This window comes from Sinohyriopsis cumingii, chromosome 3, assembly GCF_028554795.1.
Source record: "Sinohyriopsis cumingii isolate HCF-2022 chromosome 3, ASM2855479v2, whole genome shotgun sequence".
Lineage (NCBI taxonomy): Eukaryota > Metazoa > Mollusca > Bivalvia > Unionida > Unionidae > Sinohyriopsis > Sinohyriopsis cumingii.
In genome coordinates this window covers 11,357,319-11,368,447 of record NC_142963.1, presented here as the reverse complement: position 1 = coordinate 11,368,447, position 11,129 = coordinate 11,357,319, and the positions used below count along the sequence as shown (strand labels likewise).

Here is an 11,129-nt window from a genome sequence, read left to right as displayed (position 1 = left end):
AACTATTGTCAATTTTCACGCCGTTAATGTGATCGATCACAAGACCGTCTTTGATCAACCCCTTGTGACATTCGTATGTGAAACGATGACAGAGATAAATTTTCTTTCCAGCAGAAAACAATAGATAATCGTGATTGTTAATACAACCAACTGGTACTTTTTTGTGACAGTGTCTTATCATCCCATCAATATTTGATTCGTAGTTTGTTATTGTAGGATGCTTTGTAAACTTATTTTGCTCCATTATACAATATTATTTGTTTAAATCATAATTTGTCTGAAAACTTAGATAATCCTCCACGGATTTTATAGCGTTGCTATTGACGTTATTTTTTTGTCATAATATCTTTTAAGCTCTCTGTATCGTTTACCACCACAACACGCACACAACTGTGTTTTTCCTCGCACTCCAGCACCACATCGCAGACATGGTATTGGTCCTAAGCTTCCACGGTTAACGTTTTGTATGTTTTGTCCGCAGAATTCCTTTTTACAGGATTTATTACAACGAGTCAATGAACCCACCATGAGCCATTTGCATTGAGACATTGTATACATAATATTTTAATTTAAATATTTGCTTGAAATATAATATGAACGAATTCGATAGATTATCAAGAATAAAGCCCCTGAGCGGAGATAAATTTAATCTCGACAGAATATCTTCTAACCTACCGATGCAAGATCTGGTTGATCCGAAAAACAAAGGTTTGATTAATACAATTCACGACGCCAAGAAAGAATTTCACACAGATGGTGCATCTCATGTCTGGTCAACAAAGATATCATCGATGCTATGATGAACGACAAACGAGCAGCAATTATCATTAACTATCTTGATAATCGCAAATATCTTTTCACAATAAAATTTGTCGTGTTGACAGAAACAGATGATTGGATTATACGTGACTAATATGATCCTGTCCACGGTAATAAAAAAACTGTCTTACTAAGTAGAGATTCCAAACCAGGTCTTTTGACAGGTACTGACAAACCGTATTATGAACGAGCATATCCTGTGACAGCGGTTATTTATGGAATCTATGTGATAAATGAAAAACCCAACGTTGATAAACTGGCGCCGATGAAATTTTCAAAAATAAATTGTGTAGCTGAACGAGTAACAGAACATTTTACCGTTTCGACTCGTGGAAACGGTCTAACGGATAAAAGACGTAAAATAATAAATACATGGGAAGAAATGGTTAAAGATACCGGTGCGTCTTACAAAGATGTCGCTGAGTTAGGAAAAAGATTAAAATTTCCAATAACCGTAGCGACGATAACAGGAGAGATTTTGTATGAATCAAAATATAGATCAAAAGGAGCTTCGATCGAAATTATTGATCATAACGCACACGCGTGGACTAACGCAGTAACAATATTTCCACGAGATCGAACTGTTAAAATTTACCGCGGAGACATGTTTGATTTTATTAACAAAATAAGTAAAAACGATCCTGTGTCAGTATGGTTATTTCAGTCTTGCGTGGAAGAAAAAAATCAATTTGATCAGTTTGTGAGACCAAATGGTGTTATTTATCGAACAGATCTTCTTCACGAGAAAATGAAAAATCTTGCACTGCAATATATTGATGATACTGACGAACTATTGAGCAACTGTTTTACTTTTCCGTCAGTTGCGGCTCATTTTGCTAGAAAGAAAAATTCGTGGAAACCAACTCGGTTTGATTTTCTCAATGACATAGTATCCAGTTGTGTCGAATATGGACACGGCGGACTATGGAATACTAAATACAATCACAGAGATGTTATTTCAGTTGATATGGTCGTGGTAAGTTTTCTTGGATACGGAGATTGTTCTGTGTATTTTGAGCGATTCGGTCATCCGACGCACGAAATGACGCGAGTATCAATAAATGGACCATTACCGGATTTTGACCTAACTGGATTCGCTCGTATCGAGTCATTCGAAATGTCTAAAGGACTTCATCCAATTTGTTATGTTTGGTTTGGAAAATATTTTTCAGAAAAAAATGTGGACACCAATGGCGTTATTACGGTATATGCTTGATTGTGCGATATTAATATCGCTGACGATCAGCGAAGCAATTATATCATATTGAAAACAAACCGAAGTTTGGTTACCACAACAAAAGGAGTATTCGGATGAAACTGATTACGAGAAAAAGATTACAAAAGATCTTGGTAGAAAAATAATCGGCAAGTTTACCCAAGGAGGAGCATATGATCACAGACGACTTTGTACAAGATTGATCATGGATGATGCTGACTTAGATTTCATAATCGCTGATACAACGAACAAAACACGTTTATAAGTCGAGAAACAGCTTTCTTTCAAATGGAAATAAACTAGGTACAATTGTGAGCTACATGGACGGTGAGTCACCGCAGTATACTCATTTAAGATCTTCAATGTTAGCATACGTTTCAATAAACCTATTATCGATGATAAATAAGGTTTCTACACTCGCTGTCAGAGTCGCTACTGATTCCTTTTATATAAGTAAAAAATATTCAATACTGTTAGAAAGATTAAGCATAGGCACTTATGCATCGTGGGGTTCGTGGAGAATAAAAAAGGAATATATACTCGATTATTCCGAATCCGCTGATGTTGCGGTTAAAGATACTTACTGTAAAAAATATCAAACATTAAAACTATCGTCGACAACTTCGTTGTTACCGTCGGTATACGATGCAATAACTAGACACAAAACGGTTTATCTAAACGGACCTGGCACATCTTTAAGGATGGGCGAGAAATACATTCCAAGGATTATAATATGGGATGAAATATGCACTGTACCGCTAGAAACACTAAAAACATTTCTTGATTGGTTATTAACAAGAAATACTGCCGTGATAATGTGCGGCGATCACGGTCAACCACCACCCGTAGCTGGACGATCTCCACATGGATGGCTGAAAAATTTTGTTGACCACTTCGAAGAAGTATCTGGTGATCATAGAGCACTTGATACAACGTTGAAGGAATTTAAAAAATTAATCAGACTACAACCGAATAAAATTCAGTGTGAAGTAATGCGCGAGATAATTTCAGAAACACCCATGAAAGACTTTCTTCGCGCGTGGAGACCAAACGATTTGATAGTTGCAAATAGAAAGATAGTTCGTGGTACACTTCAACGGGAGTTGTTTCAGTTACAACAAGAAAAGTTTCCAACGTTGCCAGTCCCGTTATGTTATCGACCAGCAGATGCACGACGGCAAAATATTGACGTTGATATACCAGGACAGACCGAGTCAAGGAAACAGAATCTTGTATTGAATGATATTGTTGCAGTTGATGTTGGTGTTGTTGAAGATGCTCTACGTACTGATAAATCCCCGTGGACGCTTGGATACGCAATGACAATTCATTCATCTCAGGGATTAACTATTACTGATACAGTTGTTTGGAACGTTGATGATCGTATCGAATGGTCGAACTTGGTCTATCTTGCAGTGTCTCGAGTTAGAAAAATATCTCAATTAAGACGAATTGTCATTTACTCGTCAGTGATTAGTGATGACCTCGATCGTCGAGGCCTTGACGAATGTCAAAGCGATATAATAAGAAAAAAAATTATCTGCTTATAAACAGTGTGATAAAAAAACAAACGCGATTTTGATCTTGATGTTGATTTTATTGATGCACTGAAACAACAACAGAATAATCATTGTGCAAGTTGTAATTGTATAATGTTATGGTGGTATCTGAAAAATGATCCAAGACAATTTACCGTAGATAGAAAAAATAACAATCTTGGTCATACACGAGAAAATATCATGTTGACCTGTCTTGAATGTAACCGACGTAACGGAGCTAGTTAAGTGATTTGGGTGGTAATTGTGTGTTATCGGGAATTATCTGTAATTGTTCACGTACAAATCCACGTTGAGGAGCAGTAGAATCCAGTCTGTAGATTGCTGGTCTACCTGAGGATCTTGTTACGGTGGATATCTTGTGCATCGTAATACTCCAAATAGGATGAGTCGCTCTTTTTTTACCACCTCCAAGTTCACCGGGCTCGTATAAATACCTAACAGTGATATTACCTAATAATGGTTGTGCTGAAAAATCACGTTGTTGTGTAGGTATATTTTTTTTAATTGCATTAATAGGTTTCATGTTGGTCGTTCGAGTAATCTCATTATTTAATGCAGTTATCACATTTGGTAATCTTGCCACCCATTCACGAGATCTTTTATCCTGAATAAATTCCTGCGCGTATTGATATCCAAATAACCGCTCAGCAAGTGTTCGATTAAATCGTTCAACAATTGCCTGATCACGATGAATTGCAATATGTCCTCGTCGTATTTTAGTATTATGTTGTTTCATCAACGATGATACTGGACCAAGAAATTCCTTGCCAGGATCAACTTGTAACAGCTGTGGTCATCATAGACCACCTCGTTGATAAATTCGTTTAAAAGCATCGGCTACCTCAGATGCTGTTTTCGTTGATAGCGGTTCTGCATCCTTATATCTACTTGCAACACCAACAACAGTTAGCGCGTATTTGTACGTTTTTTTACGCACAGTATCATGTGGTAAGAACAGAATATCAGCTTGATGAACTTCATTAGGAACACTGACACTAAAATGTGCAAATCGAATTTGCTTAGGTGGCGGTAGGTAAATTTACCATATTGCCTGTTTGGATAACCACGCTTTAGCAGTAGAATGTTTAACCGCTGCTGCATCAGCGAGTTTACTAATTGCTGCTTTACCCTTCCAGTATCCAATTTGTGAATAATAAATCGATTCCATTTATATATTACCAGCCCCTAGCGCTAATTTACCTTTCATCGCGGATCTTACTAACCAATTAGCTAATTTTTCTTTGATATTTTTTATATTTTTTATAGAATCTAGCGCATGAATTAATTTCACATCTGCAATATGCCTATGTTGTAGGTCATTGCTTTTATATGCAACATCATGAGCATGGCATGCTTTATCAATAGCGTTTATTGGTTCCTCGCCTGCTTTTGGTTGATCCCGATTATCAAGCCTGATATCAAGTCGAGTACCAGGACCACAGTAATTATATCCTGGTAGGTGTTTTTCTCCTTGGTATTTAGCTCACGGAGTCCCTGGTAATTTTGTTAATTTTGCTGCAATATCACCTCCGCGTTGCATTTTTTTTAACGCTGACTTTGTTTCTGAATTATCACCGGGAATAAATTTAAACTTCCTTGTACCACACCGCGTACACTTACCCGTAACCGCTGATCTGTTATTTTTTGTGGTAATAGTTGTTAGTGTATCCGTCGGGGTACTTGTCCTGCACCTCACACAATATAAATTCATGGATATTTTATACAGCATGGATATAATTGATTTCTCAGCGACAAGAAAACGAGAACCTGTCAAGCACCATCCTGCGTTACCAAATTCTATTAGAATGATAATAATAGGACCATCTGGAAGTGGAAAGACACAGTTGTTACTCAGTCTTATAATGAGATGGTTAAAGTGGGATAAATTGTATTTGGTAGCCCCGTCAGTTGATGATCAACGATGCTATAATGTGCTTAAGGATTTTAACGAAAACGCGGATAACGATGTTATCGAGTTTATAACCGATATTGATGAAGCACCATCAGTTGATTCCACAGACGGATTTATTAATAATTTGGTTGTATACGACGATGTGATGCTGGACAAACAGTCAAATCCAGCTTGGATTTTTTCTCGAGGTAGACATAAAAACACCGATGTCATTTATGTTACTCAACGATACACACAAATACCAAAAGTCATCAGAGATAACTGTAATATTTTAGTTGTGTTTAATGGAGTTGATACACATACGTTGCGAAATGGATATAATTAAATTCAGAAACTTCTTTTCACGAGCGCAAGCTACTCCGCACGGGTTTATACCAATAAATTTGCACGATCCTAGAACAAGATATCGAATCGGACTTGATAAAATATTTGGATAAATTAATAGCAGCAGAGGGGGCATGACCTCAAGTTGGTTCGTTTTTTGTAATTTCACGAGTTTTCAGATCAGGAAAATAAATGGTCTAATTAACCGGATTACTCAATCATTTATTTCAAGCAAATATTCAGCTCGAAATATTTTTAGTTAGAAGCCTTATTTCGGTTTTTGGACGCTTCCAAAGGTCGGTCTGTTCGCCCCTCTGCTGCTTATGGCCATATAAAATATTAAACAAATTTATGGCATTTTCAGTCCTGTCCAGATTTCATTATGACTAATTTCCATGTTTCTTATTTTTCAATTTTTCCATTCTTCGAGGTCACCATTACTCCTTCTACTGATTTACTGTCCACATTTCCTTTCAAGTACTCTTGGGTAATATTATTATACGCTTTTGTTATCAAAGAAATACACACCTTAATGCACATTGTCGTGATCGGAATTCTTACACTGTTGATAAAAAAGGAAACTTTCGAAAAAACGAATTGAGATTCAAATGTAGTGCTTCTACTTTTTTCTTCTTATAAATGAAATCAAAATATCATTAAAGCGCTCTGCAACATTCTAGAATTAGACGATCTTTTAAGGAGTCTAGTGTTTTTGAATCAAAATCTGTGTGCGCACTCGTATAACAGACAATCTCGGTTTTAAGTTGAGTTTACCACTCTGCTTGAGGAGTTTCTTGAATAAGGACCCAAAATGATGTATGCGTCATGTACAACGACTTGAGCTGCTGATTTGGTGTTCTATTTTGACCCGGATTTCTGTTCGAGAATGTAAACCACATGTACAATTTGTCTTTGCTGTCAAGATACATAGTTACATTATGGTTAAACCAAAGTTCAGGATTGCTAACAACACTACCAATTAACCAAAGATTTGGGATAAATACTGATGCTACAGCCTGTGCTTGAGACATTCGATTCTGTATTACATTTTTATGTTTAATAGGCCGATGATTCACAACAACAGGAAGTTAACCAGTCCAGTTTCAATAGGATAAGAGGCTCTAAGAAGGGTTCCTGTTGAGATTTCTTAAAAATATATTTCACAAGTAGTGGAATTAGCTGTGTGCCCATAATGGGCCTAATATATGAAACAATCGAAAAGTGGCTGCATGTAATAAAAGTATTCTTGGGCCCTTAATTTTATATAGCAAAGTGTAGTGAAAAATATCAGTCTGAATCCTGGTATTGTCAACATATCACATGCACTAACGGTGAACATTCTAAAGGGACATCAAAGACAAAAAAAAGATCAACTTGAGGTGGTGTAGAAAAGGTATGATATTGTAGTGACCTTGAAAATTAAATATTAGAAGCTGACCATACCATTTATTCTTCCTCCTGCATCGTAAACTCTGCTCTATTTTATGGTAAAAAATATTTATTGAGTGCCATTTTTATTAATTGACCTTTAGCTGTCGTATAATTATTTTGTAAATTAATGATGAGTAGAATAGAGTAATATCATAATTTGCAGATGATAGGTATATACAGAATTAATTAATCTAAACATGTGAAAGGATTGTTTGTATACATCGGTATAATTTCCCCAAAAAGTGTATTTGAATGAATGTATTTAAAGAGCAACACAAATTTGAGTATTTTCTGCTTAACATTTTCATAGTTCTAAATTCTGAGTCTAAATTTTCTAACACCAATATATTTGGACACAGAAATTTCAATAAGTTTCGCATTCTTTGTACTTGGACATTTTACAGAGCAATATGGTAGACTCAATATTTGAATTGATGAACTTGAATATTTGAAGTTTGAAATATGAATGCGCAATACATTTAGGCTTGTACCTTTTTAAGCGAGACAATTCATATGTGGCGCTTTACATAGCAGTATATTAAATCTTGAATTAGAAACTTCAAAGGTCATTACCTTTCGGAGCAAAAACTATGTTTATTAGAGCAATACATTGTCCATTACAGAAATACATTTGCACACATATATTTCAAAGCAATTCATTTGGACTCAGAGAGCAATACATCTGATGCTTATGGCATGTGATTGTCACTATAAGAAAAGCATAAAACTGCTGTCAGAAGGTCATGGTAACACATTTAAACGTACTGCACATACCTTCATTGTATGGTCCTACTTTTTCAGTGATATGTCAAAACCCTTGATTCTATGTATTTGTACTTCTGTGGCTTTTACGTTCCAAAGTATGGGTGAACTTTGTAAGGTTCATATAGGGGCCCATTTTCATTCCGTATACTTCAATCATTTTGCATGGGAAGACATATCAACATGGGCTGTTAACCAAAGGCATTTTTATGTCTAGTTGATCCTAACTGATATCCAATATGGCCACCACATCAGATCATCATGGAAATAATATTACTGCAACTCCTCCTGACTGGACGGTCATATCATCATGGGGTTTTCACTTATTTTGGTGTCAGTTTGATCCTAAGTGAAAAGGTGCCAAATCTGACAAGCACATATAGCCGCAATGGTGTCTAACTTAAAAATCTTCTTATGGCTACACCTCCTTAACGAAATGTCTTCTTGGCATGGAGTTATTACCAGAAGACCCGATGGTGTTTAGTTCGTTTCACGTCCAATTGGTGCCAATTCTTCGTCCAATTGTGGCCATAACAATTCTTCGTCCAATTATGGCCATGCAAATCGTTCGTCCAATTATGGCCATAACAGTGGCCAATATAATAATCTTGTTAACGCTCAAGAAATCACTGATGATTTTAATGATCAGCTGTTAAAAAGACGAAAAATAGTTTTATTTTCGATTCGTAGAAATTTCTTTTGGCAAGTAGAGTATCACTATATAGATAACTTGCAGATTTGGTAAGAAAAACGTAAATTGATTCTGGGGTCAAAGGGCTAAAAGGTCAAAGTCATTTTGATTAAAGAAAAAATAATTTGTACACATTAACTTTAGTTCTCCATTACAGACCTGGACCAAACTTACTTGAATGACTTGCACTAAGAGTAAGAAAGAAGCGTGTCACATTTGGGGTTAAAATGTCGAAAGATACTGTCACTGTGACTGAAATAAAAAAATATGGTTTCTGCTAAGTCTACATCACATACATGGACCAAACGTTGTAAATGGCTTGCAATTTGAGGAATGAAGAAAAAAATGTGGTAATAAATGTAAGGGAAAGGTTCAACGTGATCGAAAGAAAATGATTTTGCAACAAATGATATTTGTTCTGCTCAAAGTATTTAATTATTCACATAGAGCTTTATTGAACAAGATGGATGGGTGTAATGCGTCATTCTCTGTACTCTTAAATTAGAATCCCAGTTTTAAAATTGAAAAAATACAATTATTTAAATTTTTTATTCGCAGGTAGATGTACATGATGTTCCAGGGGAAATCTCCCTTTTTCGCCTTTTTCTTCTGGCTATTATTGACTCTTCTATCAAGTGGTAAGTTTCAAAACTTTCAAAATCTATAGAATGCTCACGTCTGATACAAGATTATGTTAGGTTTTACTTATATGTTCCTCTCCTAATAATAGGTCTGTGTCATGTTCGGGTCAACTATGGTTTATTATAGTCTGAGTAGTTGGACGTTATAGTTTGGGTTAGCTACACCGGTATAAAAACCAAAGAATTCTTTCAAGACTGGGTACTTCAGCTTATATCACCTTAAAATAAATATTTCCTTATCCATTTATTATAAGAAGGTGGGACAGAAATTGGTGGACATGTTTGAAGGGACGTAATTATTAAAGCTCTTGAACCATATAACACCTCTTCATCTTTGTCATGCATACGCTATTTTTAAATGTTTTCTGAAGCACGAGTACAATTTTTAACCCAGAGGTAAACATGAGGTAAAATATTATTTCCAAAGTGTGTTTGATCACTAGTATTAAATGATCGGTCACTCAGAAAAGAACACTTTGTACAGATCACCTAAACATAAACACACATCCCCAACACATAAAGAACATCAAATCAAGGTCTGAATAAAATTATGACAAACTCTAGGCTCCAAAACCATGGATACGACACTTAAATGGTTGTGCTTAATGGCAGATTATATCCCCCACAATATGGTGCAATTAACATTAGGTTGATGCTTTCTGCCTGTCATAAACTGGTAGTGTCCGAAGCAAGCACATTAAACTTACTACTTCAGATTCAGAGATACAAGATAATGAAATGGCATGTATTATATGTCTTTGCCACAGTCTTATCACTATTACGTCTAAAATGAAGATCCATATGGAAAAAAATTCGAATTTTGGTACAATGATTAGGCCTGATATAAGTTATACCCGCTTGGTTTTGTCATATTAATGGTAACATGTGAAGAAATAGTAGGAAATGTTGAAAGGCACTCCCCACACTAATTTCTCCAATACTGTTTCAAATGTTAATATAATTATATTAATAAAGGACAATTTAAAGAAACATAATACGAATTATTTAGAATAGTGCGTGTATGTATCAGAGGAATTGTAGTTGTCATGTTACCAAGTCAAGTTGCTAAAAATGTAATCTTCATTCTCTTCTATTAGGAAAGTAAAAGGGACTTCACCCTAAGACTTATTGTGTGCACACTTAAATGAGATTAGTCTGTGACTTTTGAGATTCTCCTCGGACGCAGATGAGCTGTTCCAGTGTTGAAGTCTATGACGAAATGAATTGTGTTGATATATATCGTGCAGATAAAAACATCTCTTACGCATTTACAAGCATGTGTTCTACTTTCATATTTTCCATTATCGTGCTTAAAGTCAATATTATTTTCCTGCAACATCAAACTCCACTTTAATAATCTGAGATTTTTGTTTTCATCTTGCCAATGAAAGCATGGGAGTTCTATTAACCAAACACAATCAATCGGATAAGGAGTTGAATTAAGGTACACTTTAAAGGATTAACCAAACACAATCAATCGGATAATGAGTTGAATTAAGGTACACTTCCAAGTATTATCCAAACACAATCAATCGGATAAGGAATTGAATTAAGGTACACTTCCAAGTATTAACCAAACACAATCAATCGGATAAGGAATTGAATTAAGGTACACTTCCAAGTATTATCCAAACACAATCAATCGGATAAGGAATTGAATTAAGGTACACTTCCAAGTATTAACCAAACACAATCAATCGGATAAGGAGTTGAATTAAGGTAAACATTAAAGGATTAACCAAACACAATCAATCGGATAAGGAGTTGAATTAAG

General features: G+C 35.5%; 1 protein-coding gene across 3 annotated transcripts in view; it reads left to right on the top strand.

Annotated features, from left to right (window-relative positions):
• Positions 1–6,622: 6,622 nt before the first annotated feature.
• The window catches only part of LOC149802456 (immunoglobulin superfamily member 10-like), a 163,232-nt gene continuing 158,725 nt past the window's right edge, over positions 6,623–11,129 (top strand). For all 3 annotated transcript variants that reach the window (XM_089951690.1, XM_089951689.1, XM_089951688.1), the window contains exons 1-2: positions 6,623–7,223; positions 9,273–9,352. In XM_089951690.1, coding sequence (XP_089807816.1) covers positions 9,277–9,352 — 76 coding nt within the window. In that variant the 5' untranslated portion in view covers positions 6,623–7,223; positions 9,273–9,276. The remainder of the gene's footprint in view (positions 7,224–9,272; positions 9,353–11,129) is intronic.